At 37.0% G+C, this 18895-nt stretch overlaps 3 protein-coding genes across 10 annotated transcripts; 1 reads left to right on the top strand and 2 right to left on the bottom strand.

The window, feature by feature from the left end:
* The first annotated feature begins 7297 nt into the window (after positions 1 to 7297).
* Prosalpha2 (proteasome alpha2 subunit) lies at positions 7298 to 8769 on the top strand. The gene is made up of 6 exons (XM_090163962.1): positions 7298 to 7454; positions 7513 to 7589; positions 7918 to 8047; positions 8107 to 8229; positions 8288 to 8369; positions 8433 to 8769. Exons 1-6 carry the CDS (start codon positions 7414 to 7416, stop codon positions 8679 to 8681), a joined length of 702 nt encoding a protein of 233 aa, XP_090020088.1. The 5' UTR covers positions 7298 to 7413; the 3' UTR covers positions 8682 to 8769.
* Positions 8717 to 11269, bottom strand: LOC149923091 (methyltransferase-like protein 25B). Of its 5 annotated transcripts, none has more exons than XM_090163958.1 (9): positions 11126 to 11269; positions 10904 to 10969; positions 10617 to 10850; positions 10332 to 10560; positions 10140 to 10274; positions 9865 to 10062; positions 9674 to 9793; positions 8978 to 9048; positions 8717 to 8920 (listed from the first exon to the last, which is right to left on the bottom strand). In XM_090163958.1, the coding sequence occupies exons 1-9, from the start codon at positions 11267 to 11269 to the stop codon at positions 8759 to 8761; spliced, it is 1359 nt and encodes a 452-aa protein (XP_090020084.1). In that variant the 3' UTR covers positions 8717 to 8758. The 5 variants fall into 5 exon arrangements, with proteins under 5 accessions (XP_090020084.1, XP_090020085.1, XP_090020083.1 ...); XM_090163959.1 differs by having other exon boundaries at positions 9674 to 9757; XM_090163957.1 differs by having other exon boundaries at positions 8723 to 8920; positions 9674 to 9802.
* An 18-nt stretch (positions 11270 to 11287) lies between these two features.
* LOC149923090 (endoplasmic reticulum aminopeptidase 1-like) lies at positions 11288 to 18855 on the bottom strand. Of its 4 annotated transcripts, XM_090163953.1 has the most exons (20): positions 17753 to 17807; positions 17646 to 17687; positions 17287 to 17553; positions 16811 to 17219; positions 16561 to 16608; positions 14903 to 15179; positions 14615 to 14840; positions 14391 to 14554; positions 14189 to 14323; positions 13997 to 14128; positions 13785 to 13935; positions 13418 to 13733; positions 13204 to 13351; positions 13065 to 13138; positions 12903 to 13007; positions 12682 to 12849; positions 12488 to 12628; positions 12346 to 12427; positions 12094 to 12275; positions 11288 to 12002 (listed from the first exon to the last, which is right to left on the bottom strand). In XM_090163953.1, the coding sequence occupies exons 1-19, from the start codon at positions 17790 to 17792 to the stop codon at positions 12132 to 12134; spliced, it is 3069 nt and encodes a 1022-aa protein (XP_090020079.1). In that variant the 5' UTR covers positions 17793 to 17807; the 3' UTR covers positions 11288 to 12002; positions 12094 to 12131. The 4 variants fall into 4 exon arrangements, with proteins under 4 accessions (XP_090020079.1, XP_090020080.1, XP_090020082.1 ...); XM_090163954.1 differs by lacking the exons at positions 17646 to 17687; positions 17753 to 17807 and adding an exon at positions 18710 to 18855; XM_090163956.1 differs by lacking the exons at positions 17646 to 17687; positions 17753 to 17807 and adding an exon at positions 18137 to 18229.
* Positions 18856 to 18895: the final 40 nt, after the last annotated feature.

The following is an 18895-nucleotide window of genomic DNA, read 5'->3' as shown; positions in this document are numbered from 1 at the left end:
TAGCACCGCATACAAAAGGGCAACTGCCCCAAGATTTGTAGAAGTGCTTATCGCAACTGCTCGGGCCCAACCTGTCCAACTAGAAGAAGGGAGAGCCTGGGAAGGGGGGAACGGTTTCTGTATTTATAATTTTGGGGTTTTACCAGGTTTTCAACACTTTTGCGATATTTCGTGACCCTTTATCTCGACGAGTCGACGATCATACGGGCCATCTTTCCGATTCTTTCGTTCCATCAGAGGGGTCGCGATCCCAAAAAAAGGGAAATTCATACAATGTCTACTCATGCGCTATTGCCATCTCGTGGTGAGGAAAATTAAAGAGTAATATTTAAAGCAAGTGTCGGCTCTAGGTTAAGTAGCTCTTTTTTCAACAGATGTCGCTAGCGTCGAAATCAAAACAAGATGCTGAAGCTACATTTTGACTCAAAAGGCGGGACATAAAAGTATGCTTCGCGTTGATTGGCTCGTTTGTAAATTTGTCAATAACTTCAATTATAGTAATTGTTTACAATATATTTTATATGGGATATATAATTTAGGTTTAAGTTCACTAAGTAGAGTAAAAGTGGTCTAAATATAATACTCTAATGCCTCTCTGACGACGTTATTGTTTCGCTATTTTGAATTTTAGCTTCCGTTCCCATTAAAAGATGGTTCCACGCTCTCCACGAAAGTCATTTTTTTCGAAGATTCGGATAGATTCATGGCCATCTCTAATAGCAGGGACCTTGTCATAATACAGGTGGCAATGAAAGAGCCGACAGTTGCTTTAAGGGGGTGCTAAACGTGGTTGCTTTCACGGCCATCCTAATTAAATTAAACACCCGGTTAATTCGAGAAGTTTGAAAATTCGTTATACAAAATTTGGAAATAGTTTGCACGTAAAACAATAAAAATGTTCGAAAGCACAATAAAACAGCCATACAACATCATCAACCATTAAACGTAATCCTGAAGGTGCGCGGGCGTTTTTCGTATTCTTGACGGTCGGTTTAAAGGGCGTTGAGCACTGTCATCGTCTTCCACTGATTGTTCCTTTTCTGGAAGTGGCACTTTCTGTTCGTAAGTCACTAAATTACCATCTAAGTCAGAAATGGAAGTGTCACTGCCGGAATCATTATCGACAATGATCCACCTTTTCAGTTTGTCCGCCGGCGCAGTATTTCGGTAGAATTTTTGGGTGCGAGGCGCGTCTGGAAGGTCTTCTATGACGTAACGGTCGCTAGCCAACTTTTTCGTAACCACGTAGGGTCCTTTTTATTTCGCGGCCGTTTTTCGCGGTTCGCCAGTTGCTGGAGCATTTCGTTTTACGACAACTAAGTCGTACCGCTTTAAGAATGGTGAATTTCGTAAATCCATCGACCATTACTATGATATGAGCGTTTCCCTTTAAGCTGGTGATGAATGGTCCTAGATGATCGATGTGTACGGTATGAAAGGGCTCTCCAATTTTATCTATTGGGTGAAGCATTCCTTGCATTTTACCCGCTGGCTGCTTATGATATAAGCACGGTAAACACGAAGCGATGTATCTTCGGACCTATCTTCTCATTCCGGAAAACCAGTACTGAGTTTTCAATTTTGCGAGAGTCTTATCGAGAGCAAAATGTCCGATGTCGTCGTGACATGATTTGACAATTCTCCACCTTGCGCGCTTAGGTACGACCCAAGATCGTTGGCGTTGGGATTTTTCTTGAAAAGTCGTCCGTGTCTTAATTCGTAATCCTTTCGTATTTGTGCTTCTTCTTTCGAGATTTTACCCCATCGCGTTAGTTGTTCTTTGATCATACGTATGCTTTCGTCTTCGTGCTGAGCCATGACGAGCCAATCCTCCGTTGTGACGTTCACGCTGAGGACTTGAATGTCTTGAACGATATCCATTTCGTCCGCTTCATCGACCGGAGCGCGGCTCAATGCGTCGACGTGTGCCATTTTCGTGCCCTCTCGGTGGATGATGTCGAACGTAAAATGCTGTAAGCGCAACCACCATCGGCCTATTCGTGGTATCAAATCTCGCTTGGCTAACGTGTTACGTACGGAGTTGCAGTCCATGACGACTTCAAATTGTCGACCCCAAAGGTACGAGCGAAATTTTCTAAGCCCCAAACTATCGCGAGGGTTTCCAGTTCGTACGAGTGATAGCGTTCATCGTCGCGCGTTGTCTGTCGGCTCGCGTAGTGGATGGGATGCCATTTCCCGTCTGGTCCTTGTTGAACCAAAATTGCGTCGGTGTGCACTTGGGTCGGTGCATCATGGTGATACAACGCGATGACTGGTCGCTCTCCAAGTTGGTGACGCAATGCGTTAAAAGCGTTGTCTTGCTCGTTTGTCCACTCGAAATTCGCATCCTTCTTTAGCAAGCGCGTCAATGGTTCCGCGACAAGTGCGAATTTTTTTATAAATCGCCGGAAATAACTCAAGAGTCCAATGAATCTCCTGACTTCGTGAATATTGGTTGGAGTCGGAACCAACAGTACGCTTTTCGTTTTTAGCTCGCCCGGTTGAATTCCGTTAGGGGTAATTTCGAACCCTAGGTAGTTTATTCGGTCTTGCAGGAAAAAACATTTCTTAAGATTTAAGGTTAAGTTGGCTCTTCGTAAGGCTTCGAGAATTTTCTTGAGGTGTTCCATTCCTTGATCCTCCGTCACGCTCGGAATTAATATATCGTTAAGGTACGCTAATGCTATCGTAAGAGGCCCAGTACGGCGTTAATCATACGCGTGAACACCGCGGGTCCATTTGTGAGTCCAAACGATAAGGTCTTGAACTCGTAGTGCCCATCGGGAGTGATGAAAGCGGTGCGACTCTGCGAGCCTTCTTCAACTGGGATTTGGTAATAGCCGGACGCTAGGTCTAATCCCGTGAAATACGGATTGCCTTTTTCGTAATTCGGTTCAGGGCGCGGTAATCCACGCATAATCGTACTTCGCCGTTCTTCTTTGTTACGAGTAGAATCGGACTGGCATAAGGGGAATGCGACTCAACAACGATGCCTGCTTTTAATAGATCGTAGATCTTCTCTCGGACAATTTTCCACTCCTCGTACGACAGCTTGTAAGGGCGGTTTGTCCGACGTCAACTCTATTTTCATCTCGGCCATATTCGTCCGTCCAAGTTCGCACGCGTTTTCCGCAATACAGTCGCGAAATTCGTTTAATAAGTCGAGAAATAATCTTTTGGAATTTTCACTTACATGTTTTCCGACGTTGATCATGTCGTCTGAGATCGGTCTTCGTGCAGTCGTTGTGATAGCTAGTGCGTCGATAGTTTCGTTGAGGGCTTGTTTTTCGCATATAAACCTCTGGACGTAAAAAATTTCCTAATAAAGAGTTGCGACTTGCCAAACGTTCGAAAGAACAAACATGGAAAGCTTTCCGAAAACATCGTAGCCTAAACTCACCTTATCTTGAGGTACTTCATGAACAATACAATAGAGCTCAGAACCATTTAACGCACCTATCTCGAAAATCACGCCAACAACAGGAAACCAACGCTGTTACTAACGTCAAAGCAAATCCTAAAGTCTTTTTTCAGTTCATAAATTCAAATCGCAAATCAAAATGTGTGGTAAGGAGTCTTCGTGTTCATGGGAAAACTGTCACTGACGACACTGACATTGCAAATTGTTTAAATGGTTACTTTTCTTCAGTCTTCACTCCGTTTCATCATACCACCATCCCCCCCCCCCCCCCCAGAGTCCAAGTTCGAAGCCTGTCTTGGTAGATAATTTACAAGTTTATCAGCAAGATGTAAAAAAAACTAAGAGGTCTTTCCTCGACGAAAGCTCCTGGCCCGAACCATTTGCACCCCAATCTTTTGAAGAAAACTTCTTGTCAGATATCTTGGCCGCTCACTTACATTTTCAACTTAAGCCTGGCCACCGGGGAGGTACCGGAGTGTTGGAAAACTGCTAATGTCACCCCTATACCGAAAAAGGGCGATCCAACTCTTCCCGAAAATTATAGACCTATTAGTTTAACCAGCCAAGTGGTTAGGGTCTTAGAATCCCTCATAAAGGACGCCATCCTCAAACAGCTACTTGCCTCTTCATTTTTCTCCCCTCACCAACATGGCTTCCTTCCGTCACGATCGTGCACCACCAACCTCCTACAGACCACAAATATCTGGACTTCCGCTCTTGACCTTGGTCATCCTGTAGATGTGGTTTACCTGGACATTAAAAAAGCATTTGACCAAGTGCCACACCACACTCTTTATGAACGACTGCTATCTGCTGGAATATCTGGAGCCGTATTACTGTGGATAACTGCCTTCCTTTCCAACCGCACCCAGCGAGTTGTGATACGTGGATCTAGCTCTTCTCCCTCAGGGATCTGTGTTGGCTCCCCTTCTGTTCGCGATCTATATTAATGATCTGCCGTCTTCGGTTACGAACTCTTTTCCCAGTCTTTTCGCTGATGACACGAAACTAATAAAGACTTACCTCTCCGACACCTCTTCTGCTGAACTCCAACACGACCTTAACGAAGTTGAAACCTGGGCTGCCAACTCTGGTCTCTCATTCAATACCCTAAAGTCAAACGTGCTGCATCTTCGTAGAACAAACACTCACGCAACGTACTACCTCCAAGGACAGACTATTCCTGCTGCCAATGTGTGCGTGATCTAGGCGTCCAGATGGATGAAAAACAGTCATTCTCCGAACATTGTCGGGTTGTAAGAAGAAATTTTCATTTTAAAACTCCTCAGGTCATCAGGACTATTTTCAACGCCTTCATCCTCCCGTTGATAGACTTTGCTTCCCCGATTTGGTCTCCCTATTTAAAAAGGGATTTGAGCCTAATCAACAAGTCAATAAACAAACTGACCAAACTAGTACCCACCCTACGTGACCAATCCGCCGCCTACAGACGACACTTTTTACGCATACCCACTCTTGAGGATCGCCATGGTGAAACTGACTTAGGAGAGGTGTACTCCATATCATCTGGACGAAGTGTACTCCGAGAATCGGATTTTTTCACGCGACAAACCTCAACAATAAATAGAGGGCACGATCGTAAACTCTTTGTGCCTCGTGTAAATACATCTTATCGAAAACATCATTTAACTAATAGAACAATATCCAACTGGAATCACCTTCCTCAAAAGACTAAAAGACTGTGTCTTTAAAATAAAATAAAAAATATTCCTGAATCATTTACGTCACCCTTCTGAGCGCTTATAAGCAGCCCCTGGCGGCTTTTGTGCAGTCATTAAGAAGAAGAAGAACTCAAAGGGACTTCATTCCATGCCTTACAGAATGCCCTTCACGGCAAACGAAAAGGCGAAAACAGCATGTCCCACCTAATTACCTGAAAAACCGAACGTCAAAAGACAAAACACCAAAATACGTTTCCAAGGAAGGAAGTCTGTCACGCCAGAAAGGCAAGCGAATAATACGTGTTCATAATTATTTGAACTCCCCATGAAATACTCAAGGAAGGGAGCTGCCACTAACAGTACTTCATGAATCCCCCTGCATGGACTTTAAGGGGATTATACACCTGTATGACAAATGTTCTCACTAACTTCAAGTGGAACACGCTTGCCTCTCGTGACCGTTTTAAACACCTGGTCATAGTTAACTCGGTCATTCACCACCAAGGGGGCGCCCAATAGCGCCTCTTTCCGCTGTTGCTTCTTAGTGGTTACGAAATCCCCACGGTCAACGCACGGCGTCTGTGGTTCTCCCAGGTTCTCGCATTGCGTGCCGCAGACACTCGTTTCTAGTTCCTACCCTCATCCATCCGGGAACTCTCTGCCCGATCATCTCAAGGGTATTTCCAAGCAAACTCAGTTCCGAAAGGAGCTTGCGAACTTTCTAGAACTCTACGAATAAGTGTCCAAAAATTGATCTTAACAAATTTATCGTTATTACTTCTCTATTTTCGATGTATGTATATAATTCTATCTATTGATTGTACATATTTCATTTATCGATGTCTTGACGTGATGGGTCTCGGACCTTTTGTTAAGCCAATAAAGAACTAAAGAACTTGGGTGCACCACGGACATTCTAAAAATTATAGAATATCCGTGGGTGCACCAATATTAAAGTTATTCTTTGAAAAAACAAATGAAAGCCACGGCCAGGGTGGGAAATAAGGATTTTTTGAAAGTGGACAGGTGACCAGTGACCCCCCTGGCCTAGAATAAATAAACTGGACCATGACCAGTGCACGTCGTCTGCTACATTAGAATAGTGTGTTTTAACTTTTAGCTGGTTTTTTTTGTGAATTCTAGGGCTGTGCGAGTCATAGAAATAGAAATGAGACTAGAACCACTGCGCTATCCGGTAATCTCAAGAGAAAAGGGAAAGATAGAAGATTTCCATGAGAGTGCGCCATTTATTAAAAAAAAATAAACTTTAAATTTGTTTAAATAGATTTTGTTCTCCCACTAAGAATACTGGTGATTCCACTCTCATGGCAGCCTTCTTACTCGTACATCTCGATCACCACAGTTAAATCTTGCTTCTAGTCTCATTTCTATTTCTATGGTGCGAGTACTCGAACATCATCAATTAGTTGGCATTTTTTGAAATCGAGTACCCGAACTGGACCTCGAATAAGTAATTGGAAAACACTCGTCGATTATCGAGTACCAAAAAATTGAATAGTCGGGTATCCGATTACTCGAATGAGCTGTTGTAAGTTCAAAGACGGGTCTTTGCACCTTTTTGGGGTGGAAATAATAAACGGTACCTACACGAGTAACCCGAGGTACAAACAAAGAATGCTTTAAATGACCTCGGAGATGGGTCACGGTTTTTAATACTTAGTGCGCCTGCGCGGTTTTTCTTCAAACAATATTATTAAGTTTTAGTTTTGGTTTGGAGTGTCACTCCACGAATTCAGATGTCGGAGAAAATTTCCCTTAATCAAGTACTCGATTACTCGACTCGACTTGAATATTCGATGAAAAAAAATTTCGAACTCTATACCCGACTCGATTGCCTAAAACCACCATTCGCTCAGTCCTAGTGAATTCAAATTGGAGTGTACAAACATGCCACATCCGCCGTTACACCGACCTTTAAATCCAAAGACTAATAATATAACATTCGGACCTACCAATTGCAAAATATTCAAGCAGAATCACTTAAAAAAATTAATACAACTCGAATTAATTAGTGGTCCAGTGGACCACTAACCCCCCTCCGATTTAATTAATAAACTGGTCAGGGCAATTTTTAAACTGGTCATTTGCCCACTGCCACCGCCTATTTCCCACGCTGGCCACGGCCAGCTAGATAACTCTACTCAATCAAAGTTGGTCTTGCAAAAGCAGACGACACGATCAGTTGTTCATCATCATCGTGAATAATCATTTTTGAAGCTTTGGTCGTTGTTCTATACGTCAAATTGTAATTTCGAAGATCTATAAAAAGTATTATTTTATATCAAAACCATGTCAAATGAAAGATATAGCTTCTCTTTGACAACTTTTAGGTAATGGTATAAAAAAAAATTAATTTTGTGAAATTGTTAATTCCTTACTTTTTGACAGTCCTTCGGGAAAATTGGTTCAAATTGAGTATGCATTGGCTGCAGTAGCTGCCGGTGCGCCTTCCGTTGGAATAAAAGGTAGATTTAATAACGTTTTATCTTTGACTGTTCGATATCTTTCTCCCATGTCATTAATTCTGTTGTGATCGAGCTAAAATTTCTCTGAGCTTGTTTGAACAAGTTTAAGACTTGCTTTTAGGGCTACCTTGATTGATTGAAATTAGCAGATATTTTCTTAAGTCATTTAAGAGTATTCGCGACCAGTAAATGGAACGTATGAAAATTCATTGGAACAGATCAAAGAATGCGAATGAAACACTAAATACTGATCACACGAATCTCGAGCATTATCAAATGGAAATGCTTAAAAATATCCAAGCTAAAATAATCTCAATTATTCCTACAGCGTCTAATGGTGTGGTCTTGGCAACGGAGAAGAAACACAAATCCATTTTGTATGAAGAAAATATTCATAAAGTGGAAATGATAACGAACCACATAGGAATGGTTTACAGTGGAATGGGTCCTGATTATAGGTTCAATAAACAATTGTTCATCTCCAAGAACTTCCATTAAATGTTTATTTACATTGCAGGCTCTTAGTAGGCAGGGCTAGAAAATTGGCCCAACAATATGTGCAAGTCTACGGTGAACCAATTCCAACTGTTCAGCTAGTTCAAAAAGTTGCATATATTATGCAGGAATATACACAATCAGGGTATGAAAATTACAAATATAATGCCCAAATTTTGGTAATTGATGTTGTCATTTTCCAGTGGAGTGCGTCCATTTGGTGTTTCATTATTGATTGCAGGCTGGGATGAAGACAGGCCTTACTTATTTCAGTGTGACCCATCGGTAAGTTGATTATTGGATATGGTATAAAATTTCAATGTAGAATAATTTTGGATTTTGCTTTAGGGTGCTTATTTTGCCTGGAAAGCTACGGCAATGGGAAAAAACTATGTAAATGGCAAAACCTTTTTAGAGAAGAGATACAGCGAAGAGCTGGAATTAGAAGATGCTGTACATACTGCTATTTTGACTCTCAAAGAAGGGTTTGAAGGTCAAATGACACCTGACAATATTGAAATTGGGATAAGTAACGAAAATGGCTTTAAGAGATTACTACCATCAGAAGTAAAGGATTATTTAGCTAATATCAGTTAAATATTTAATTTGTTTTTCATATATTTTTGGCAATTTCAAAGGGAAATTATTTATTCCTAATAAAATAACATTTTTTTTCATCTCGTAATTTTTGTAGATATAATTGCTAAATTTCTCGGGCTAATTTGATCATTCACAAAAAAATTTACATCACTGTTTAAGCCCCTCTCAAGCAAATAATTACATCTGTCCTTCAGTATTAAAGATTCCCAAACTGGTTGTAGCATTACTTGTAGAAGCTAAAACCAAAAAAAAAGTTATTGACACTTTACATAAACACAAATTTACATGCTTACAGTTAAAATCTCCAATAAGGGAAAAGAGGTTTCCAACTTTTCATACATTTCTATTAATTTCATTTCATTTTCTACAAAAAAAAAGGAATTCCTAAGATGAACAACTATACCAAAAAAAATTAAAATCCTCATTCTGAATATGCTTGGTGGTGAAAAGTGGAAAAAGCACAACAGTCAGGGAATTTTAAGAATTTGTTAAAATTCAGGGAGGGATTCAATTTAAATTTGACACTTTGTTAAGGTAATTTTACTTTAGATCTATGACAAATTCTATGATCATTATTATTTATTTCCTTGAAAGTTTGGCAATTTTTTTCAACATTGCAATAACCTTTTCACTGAAATATAAGTCCATTTAAATTTAATAACTTCTGAACAAAATAAAAATTTTAGCCTTAAAAAGTCAGGGAAAATTTCTTAAAATGGTCATGGAAACTGTGAATAGTCAGGGAATACGAATCTCAAAATTTTGTGGCAACCCTGTAAAATTAACAACTATACAAAACAAAATTAAATTGCTCATCCTAAATGTTGGCTAGAGGTGAAAAGTGCAAATAACACACCGTTATTTCTTATATAGAGGCAAATACTGCAAGCAAGGTAAGAACTTTTTCGCTGGTTATGAGTAACTCTAAATGGTGCAACATCCCTTAGCAAAGCTACTTAATTTAAGCACCAAACATTTTGGAACATCACCTTGAAGAAACTCTGGTTGATTTTGGAAAGCTTTTTTGCAGTATGTTTTGAAATCCACAAAGGCACTTTTAGGAATTCTCCGGCCTGGTTTATTCCAAAGAAAAGTTGAGACAGAAGTATCTAGCTTGGCTTCGTACAATAAGTTTAAAATTTGATTTAAACTGTAGTAATCAAATTTTAAGAATACTTACAAAGATAATATTCAAGAACACCTCTGTTTGCTACATGAGTTATGTGTCTCTTGTGGTCATCATCACTCTGTTCTTTCCATCTAGACTTAGTTTCCTGAGCTGCTAATCTCAAACCGTGAATCAAATGTGAATCTGTATCACTAGTATTTAAAACAGATTTTAAGACTTGACTCAGGGGAAAATTACTCTTACCACTTTCTAAAAATTATAATATAATTATAATAAAAATGTGTTTTTAACTTTTTTATATAATTTAACAGATAATTTAATTTTACCATATTGTTTATGGTAACAACATCCAACACAAATAAGTCCCTTAATGTGAGGTTTATTGGAGTAAAGTTTCAGAATGGTTGGTGTTAAGGGACCGCAAGCGTGAAGGCCTACTATAACCCAACCATTATCTTTGCCTAAATAGAAAAATAACATTACGAAACCTAAACTTATTTAAGTGTTTGAATACTTACTTGGTGCTATTTGTTTTTTACAACAACTACATGGAACAGGTTTTGGAATTTTTTGCAAAATATTTTCCATTTCCTCATCGTTTTCAAATAAATGATACATCTTTGACTGAATGTTTGGACAATCTATAACTTTCTGCCTTTGTTGCGCTTTTTCATAATGTCCAGCATCAGATTCTACACCTAAAATAAAATATCCAAAGTTTGCATGCAGAACTTGTCCGAGATACCCCTGAAAACAAAATTTACACTGTGATTTATGTATTTTAAATGTTTTTATAATTTTACCAATCCAGAGCCAATATCGAGAACTGCAGAACATCCCAATTGTTGACACACATTTTTAATTACTTTGGCCAATTCTATCACTTCCTTCAATTTCTTAGGGCTCATTCCACGTTGCAAAGATGAAGGTACTTCAATGAAAATATCAGAATTTGTGTTTTCATTTTGTTCAAAACGAAAAGCACCAAATTCTATCCCTTTTTTCAAAAATTCAATAAAATCTAAAGGCCAAGAATCCTTAAAAAAATAAAAATTAATAATTTTCTATCAATTTTAAATATCAATTATACCTTTATAAATCCATATGGTATGTTGTTCATTTCATTGTATGACAATTGAAGTAGTGCTTCCTTCCACTGACAAATTAAATTAAACTTCAGGCACATGGATATGTTCTACTTAAATTATGAACAAAGAATATTGACCAATCGCAAAACAAGTTTTTTTGCAAGGTTACTTACAATTGGTCAATATTCAAGTACTCAACCCAAGGCCTGTCCTAAAAATCTTACATTTTGTGGTATTTCATGTAAAATGTCAGAACAAAATACTTTCGTCATATTCGTATTATAAACCCATCGATATTTATACAAAAAATCAGTCACATCTTTAAAATAGGACCACTCATCGTGGTTTTGGGGTATATTTTCAGCCATAAAATGATCGACACAAAATCAAAGGTGACAAGAAATGTATTCACAAAAGAAATACATAAAAATGTAACTTTACACTTGAATTACAATGTATATGAAAAGGCGCTTAATTAATAAACGCTCTGAAAGTCTGAAAAAGTTGAGCATATATTAATGGATTTTTTTTTACAATAGACAAAATTGTTTGGGTATGGAAACCGCCATTATCTTACTTTTATTTTGGCCACAAACTTTACCCCCTCCTCATTTTGATTAAGCTACTATCTAACAGTGTAGTTGATGCGAACAAGTCTAATGGCGGCCGCCATACCCTAAAACGAGGTCAACGTGAAAACCGTCCATAAGCAATAATAACTGACATTTTGTATTAATATACTTAAAAAAATTCTAATAAAGCTTTATAGAATAGACAATATGTCATAAATGATCTTTTTTTTTTCAACTATAACTTTTTTAAAACTACATGTATTTTACATTTTCAACAATCCATAAAATGGGGGAATACATGTACAGTATATGTAAATAAATTATCTGTACAACTAGATTTTAACAGAGACATACAAATTGGAGATATACTCCCCTATATTCTCTAATAATAATTATAAGTCTTCAGATAACATTAGCGATTTTTTTAAATAGATACTCTTAAAAAAGTTAAAATGAGTTTCAATACCATTCAACCAACCGTAAACAGAAAAAAACGAAAATAAATCACTCGTAGAAATGAGAAAGACTCCTAGAATTTTTAAGGTTATTTGATGAAAAAACAACCAATTACTTATATTAAATCTCTAAAAGCAGGGAAGCCAATTTTTTTTGTAACTAACTTGTACTCCAAAAGTGCCTAAACGCAGCCTGTTCTTTTTTAGTGGATATGTTTATTCAACCACGCAATCAAGTCATCCTCAATCTCTTCGTTCCAATAAATATTCGCTCGTATCCGCTCCAAAGATTGCTTCACTGAAGAAGCTCCAGTTCCAGTTTGTACATTTGAGAAAAACGATTTCACCTGGGGAAAAATGATTGTAAAATATTTGACCTTGCACATATTAGCTACCTAAATATGAAGGCTATAAAACCTCTTTGTAATCAAATTCGGTGCTGAAATGAGAAACTGACTCCGATATTATAACATCGAGTGAAAATGACAATTCTCCAAACCTGCACACAGACAATATTAAATAATTTTTATATAAAGTACAGAGGAATGACCATCTTTACATGTTAAGCAGCTGAGACCAGTGACTCCTCACAAATCTCCAGGTCAGTAATCGACCAATAGGATTTCGAGCAGCGACAGTGATTACAGAAGTTACGTCTTGGGGGCGAACTTTCTCCTTATCCAAAGAATAATCCAGATACCTAAGAAAAAGCTTTTTAGTGCAGAATGATAAATAAGCTGATATGACACGTACTGCGAGAGTTGCCAAACATCATCAGTGTTTCCCAAAGCGGTAAGAAGTAAATGTTTCTCAGATGGAACATTGGATTCCAAGTATTTTCCCCAGCAGTAATCCCAATCATCATCATCTCCGTGTTTGACACCTGCCATGTAGATCACACTGCGAAGATTTGGTGACAAACTGAAAAAAAAAAGTTAATTTCAGTAACCCAGCATTTTATCTCCTTCTCTTACCGAATTCCTTCTACTTTCCATTGCTCAAACAATTCAGTTGCTTTTTTTATGGAATCAGTGTCACCATAGCGTACAGCAGTAGCCAAAACAGAAGCCCTCAATTTCCTTCAAAAACAATATTACATCTTAATGAAATTTAGGCGAGAAATTGATAATAAACACCTTTCTAAATGAGATCCAACGTCGTCCCAGCCGACTAAATCAATAAGAGGTTTCAAGAGCTCCAAAATATATTCCTACAAAGAGCAAATAATATATAAAAATAGGTATTTAACTCAAAGAATATATTACGGAACTCAACTTGAAAAGCGGGATACCCCGGACTTTCTTGCAACAGTGAATCTAGGGTGTCAAAATGGATAAAAGCGGTTTCCCAAGGAACATAATCGCGTTCTTTTTTCAAATAGTCAACTAAATCAAAAGCCACAGAGGTATTCAGAGTTCCAACACTGGAAATACATAACAAATTGATTACTCCACAGCATACAGGCTGAGAATAAAAAAATTTACCATACCGCGCCAAAACCATAGCATCATCAATCAAACTCGCTCTATCCGCTGGAGATAACTTTTTATGGTCTTCATGCAACATTTCAATAATATTTTTCCAGTTTTCCTTGTCATACATCACGCGATAGAAGCCAGTCTGGTTTACGTTCACTTTAACCCAATCGACATTTTCATCCAAGGAAAATTCACCATCAGTCATATTTAGCCAAACCAACTCATCATCGGCAGGATCCACACTGGTGATGTATGTTACTGGAACGTACCATTTGTACCCAAATGGTGAAATATCATCTTCATCAGCTTCGTCATCTTCTTCTCCATCTATAGAGGTAAAATTAAAAAGAAAACCCTTGAAATAGTAATTTTTCATACCTTCCCCATCGTGCGGCGTCAAAAGAAATCTTTCCTGAGAAATTGCCATTTTACGCCACTTAACATCTACTTTAAGTAAAGGAAAGCCTTTTTGTTTAGTCCATGTGTTCATGATTTCAGCTACATTCAAATGGGCTGATTTTGGCGTAACCTGAAATAAAATTATATCTTAAGTACACCATACTTTGGCAGGGTTTTAAAATAAAATCAACCTGAGTGAACGCATCCCATAGATCTTCAGTTTCGGCATTGTCAAACCTGTACTTATTCAGATAATAAGTTAAACCTTCGCGTAACAAATCCAATCCTAGAAATTCCTCAAGCATTTGAATAATTGCGGATCCCTTGATTTGAAAGGAACCATTAAAATTTATAATAGCTCAAATTTTATACTAATTTCTCACTTTTTTGTAAGAAATTGCATCAAAAATTGATTCAATTTCAGTTGGATTATTCACATCTGCCAAGATGGGGTGAGTACTCTCTAAACTGTCCAACGCTAAAGCATCTTGGGTAGTAACCAAAGTAAACTGATCCATCTAACATAAAATGCATTTTTAAATGAAAATAGGTAACCCTAAAATTGGTAAATTTAACTGCAGTTACCATCTTCCAGTCAGGCCGAATGTGATTAGTTCCAAGGTTTTCGACAAAACTAGCAAAACCTTCATTTAGCCACAAATCATTCCACCATTCCATAGTCACTAAATTGCCAAACCATTGGTGAGCCAACTCGTGGGCTACAATGGTTGCTATGTTTTCTTCGTTAGCTGTAATAGACACAATTTAAAAACTGAAAAGTAATGAGTGTAATTATTTTCGTATCTTACTGATTGAAGATTCATTTTGATTGAACAAAACAGCCGTCGTTCTGAATGTAATCAAACCCCAGTTTTCCATAGCACCAGGACCAAAATCAGGTACAGCGATTAAATCTAATTTCTTTAAAGGATAAGCAATGCTAAAAAAGTTGTGGAAATGATCCAAAATCTCAACAGCAGTGTTAAGGGCGAATTTTGTCTGATCTAGCATTTCTTCCGGAGCAAGTACTCGTACCTAAATAAAATCCTATAATATTTAAAAGGAACTGGTCTTATAATTATAGTAGCATAGTTTACCTGCACTCCACTTTCCGTCATTTGTTCATTGGCCTTAAAGTCGCAAACAACAAAGGCAACCAAGTAGGTACTCATTCGCACTGAAGTTTCGAAGCTCGAAATGAAAAGGTCAGTATTACCGTAGTCAGTTTCCTCAATTAAAGGTGTATTGAAGTAGGCGTTATGATAACGACTGTGTACGATATCAAGTTCAAAAGTGGCTTTCATTGATGGTTCATCAAAACAGGGGAAGGCAGATCGAGCTGCAGTGGCTTCAAAATGGGTAGTAGCCAAAAATCTAAAAACACAATATCGCAAAATAACGATAAACTTTGTTCTTCTAAAAATAAATCTCATATTTTTCCAAAGCTCCTATGAAATTATTATCATGCAATTATTGTATTAAAGAAAGTTAAAAAGACAGGAAAAACTTATTTCCAGTTTCAATACTTCCATAATAAAAATTAATAATACAAAAAAATATTTCAAAAATATATAATGACTAATTTCATTCCTTTTATACTGGTAAAAAATAAGTTTAGTATGTCTAATTAACTGAACAAAATGCATCAGTAAAAAACATACGTGTAAGTGTAGTATTGTTAGATCTACACATGCACTAAGTCAAAACATTCAGATTGAAATGCACAATCAGGAATTTCCATAATGTTAGAATATAATGATCAAATTCTAGAACACAAAGTTTAAAACCAAAAAAAATTATAATTATAAGATGCAAACCATTTTTAATGCGTTAAAATACAGTAATAAAGTATAAAATTAGCAACTATTTAGTAAAGCTATTATAAATTTGATTTATTCATATATCCATTATTAATTTACGATATTTGAAAGGTTTAAGCTAATCTTTAAATATAGGTATTGTAAACGGTAGTGAAATGATTGATTATAGATTACTATGGGAAGCCCAGGCAGCAAAACAAACCATTTACTGTAAACTTTTACATCACCAAATATTTATCTCTATATGCTAATAACTTATTCATATATCAGTACCTTCTGCTCAGGCCCGTATAAGGGGGGGGGGGCGCCAGGAGATGCTAAGAACCCCCAAATGAATACTTGAGCATCCCCAACCCGACAGACCCGAAAAAAAATTGATTTATCAACTACCAACTAATATCATATAACATCGGTTAGCCGGATTTTTAATAAAATATTCTGTCAAAATTCATAATTTAAAAAAATAACAAAATAAAGCCAATTTTGGTATATTTACTAAATTTCAGGAGTGAGAGTTAAAAATTACGATTTTTAGTGTCAAGGCATCGGCGCCCCCCCCCCCCCCCAAAGAAATTTGAGCGCCTGCAAGTTTTGGCGGCTGGGTACAGGCCTGTTTCTGCTTAGGTTATTGGTACTTTAAATAAAGCTAGTTCAACCCACTGAAGACAACTAGCTTTAATTATAATTATTTAAGAGTTACTGACAAATAGCCTATCAAGTACCAAAACTGAAATAAATTATGGTACAAATTGCATCCAGGTACTTACTACGCATATAATGGTAGTACGAACATTCTGGAATGCCAATTCATGCAGTTAGCTTTATATATTTAATTAGAAGGGCAATAGTGTTATTTATATCGTTATTGGGTAGTTAAGTGGTTATATTTTCATATACGGGCCGAATATTGAAAAACATTTGAATGTTTTGCTTGCCTTGAGGCCCCTGACTCATCCAGAAAGAGGCTTGGTACCTCACCATCCCTATAACAAAATTGTCATTGAATACTATTTTATAGCAAGTGGTTTTCTCATTTTTCTTCGTATAAACCTTATTGAATTAAAGTATAATTATAAACTGATCTTTAAGTTCTGGGTTTCATAAGAGACGGAATTTGAAAGAGTTGTTCAACCTCAATACCCAATAGGAAACTTCTAAAACTACAAAAAAAGACTTTAAGCTTACCGTTTCTCGCCATCGTCCGTAGAATAAGAACTAATATAAAATCCTTCCAGTTTTTCCTCCAACGCCTTTGAAAAATCTAGTTCAATGGTGTAATTGACCCCAGCTTCCAGGCTGTCTTTAAATTCCACATAAAGTTGTTCATGGGGTGGGTACTCCAAAGTACGCAAAATATCCACTTCCTCTGGATCTTTATCTCTATCATCATCATCTGGAGCCCAAACATCGACATCGTCTATAGTCATTTCCTTTGTATGTAGCACAATAAAATCGGAGTCTTTGGTTAGCCTGAAGGTAATATTAACACTGCCCTTGTTTTTGAATGTAGTTAAATTTGGATGCATAAAAATATTATAATGTAGCGGTTCTATAAAATCCGGAAGTCTAATACTCTGCCATGGAAAAGCTTCCCCTTTAAAATAAAACACGCTTAAGTAATAATAATTCTACATTGCTTAAAAAATTACAAGGTATTATACCAGTACTGGCTGTAGGACCAGATACTGTAGAAGCAAGATGCGACGCTGTTGGACTCTCATCATCATTATCGTCATCTTTAATAGGAAGTTTGTCGCAGTCTATCGGATACGGTCTTGCAAAAGCGGCAATCAAAGCTACAGCGACTAGGACAGCTAACACGATAGAAGTCACACATAGAGTCTGGCCTTTGGAACACACCAACGGTCTAACATTTTCCATGCTGGCTGATTTATGTACAAGCAACGTGTTTTTCTTGGCACTACCACCTTTAAAAATCGCACTAAATTATAAAATTACATAAATACTTTCTTTTTGCCTGATACAAATGACATTAATATTTATCCAATAGTAAAAATACCTGATGAGCTGGTAGCTGAAACCTGAGTATTCTGACTACCCCCTACCATAATATAATTATTAACCACCCTTAATTTAAATTATCAAATACAACATTCCAATTCATACCCAAAATTGGATTCCTCTGATTTACTTTCAAGAATAACATAAATTTAAAAACTTATATTTAAGTTTAAATGGGACTAAATGAACCCAGATGACTAATTTAAATCCTTTTGAATATGTATTCTTAAAAATTGTAAAAAATCTATAATTAGATCTTTCCCTATTGAAAGAAAAAAAAACAGTTGGCTAAGTACCGAGAATCTGCGGGTATCTAGAAAGGATTTGCATGCATTTGATCTCTTTTAAACTACACAACTCACTACATATTAAAATAAATTAATTGGGAAATAAATTATGCTTCAAATATTTGTGGACATAAATGGGAGGAGCAACAAAAAAAAATTTAATTTTGGTACATTGGTAACATAAAACCCAGAAATATTTTACCTACATGTTAGGAAAGCATTTTGAGATTCGCAAATAGAATGCTTCCTGTTGAAGCAAGGGGATAGGAGAGGAAGACCAAAAAATAGGCAGGGTGTGATGGAAAGAAGGAAGGAGATTCTACGGGGGGGTTAAATCTAAATTTGAAGGAACCAATTCCTCTGGATGGTTGCCAAGCAAAATCTCTAAGAAGCTAGAAGTTCTACTACAGAACCATTATACTAGCAACTCCTCTAATTAAAAAGTTTGATACGAACAAAGCTATAGCAATTTTTTAAATGTACAATTTAACAGGGTGATGTACTGGTAGCTGTATATTTCACCAATAAATGTATCATAAAACTATACAAGAACTTTAAGCAAATAATTTGCTTTAACTGTGGTAGGATAGAGAGATTGTAAAGATATTCTGTCAATCATCATTGATTGAACACCCACAGAAACTCAAAATTCTGGAAATCAACAAAGGCTTCAAAAAACTTAAATGACAGACCAAGGCTTAACTACAAACGATTGTAATAAAGTTCAATAATCTGATCATAGTTATTTAGGAAGATGAACAACGACAATAATTACCATTAAGAAAAGCGATATCATCAATATCTGCTTTAGCCATTTTCCAATTAATGTATTTCTATTGTTACTCTTTATTGTTGCGTTAATTTAGCGTTTGTACTTTGATGCCGTCATGCTTTGCTTTAAAAATAAATGAAAGTATTTCAGCCAAAGCCGCGACTATGGTTAGACTAAAGTAAAAGGTAC

Source organism: Leiobunum rupestre, chromosome 11, assembly GCF_980474605.1.
Source record: "Leiobunum rupestre chromosome 11, qqLeiRupe1.1.hap1, whole genome shotgun sequence".
NCBI lineage: Eukaryota > Metazoa > Arthropoda > Arachnida > Opiliones > Sclerosomatidae > Leiobunum > Leiobunum rupestre.
Note: the sequence above shows the minus strand (reverse complement) of the source record. Positions and strands in the feature narration are given on the sequence as shown.

Coding starts and splice junctions, on each gene's coding strand:
- LOC149923091 (XM_090163957.1), bottom strand. CDS start 11,269: ATGGCTGAAAATATACCCCAAAACCACGATGAGTGGTCCTATTTTAAA. Junction 10,970..11,125: donor TACATGAAATACCACAAAAT/GTAAGATTTTTA, acceptor TTAATTTGTCAG/TGGAAGGAAGCACTACTTCA. Junction 10,561..10,616: donor TCGATATTGGCTCTGGATTG/GTAAAATTATAA, acceptor TTTTGTTTTCAG/GGGTATCTCGGACAAGTTCT.
- Prosalpha2 (XM_090163962.1), top strand. CDS start 7,414: ATGTCAAATGAAAGATATAGCTTCTCTTTGACAACTTTTAG. Junction 7,455..7,512: donor TTCTCTTTGACAACTTTTAG/GTAATGGTATAA, acceptor ACTTTTTGACAG/TCCTTCGGGAAAATTGGTTC. Junction 8,048..8,106: donor GGAATGGGTCCTGATTATAG/GTTCAATAAACA, acceptor TTTACATTGCAG/GCTCTTAGTAGGCAGGGCTA.
- LOC149923090 (XM_090163953.1), bottom strand. CDS start 17,792: ATGTTATTCTTGAAAGTAAATCAGAGGAATCCAATTTTGG. Junction 14,841..14,902: donor TGACGGAAAGTGGAGTGCAG/GTAAACTATGCT, acceptor GATTTTATTTAG/GTACGAGTACTTGCTCCGGA. Junction 12,428..12,487: donor TGGTCTCAGCTGCTTAACAT/GTAAAGATGGTC, acceptor GTCTGTGTGCAG/GTTTGGAGAATTGTCATTTT.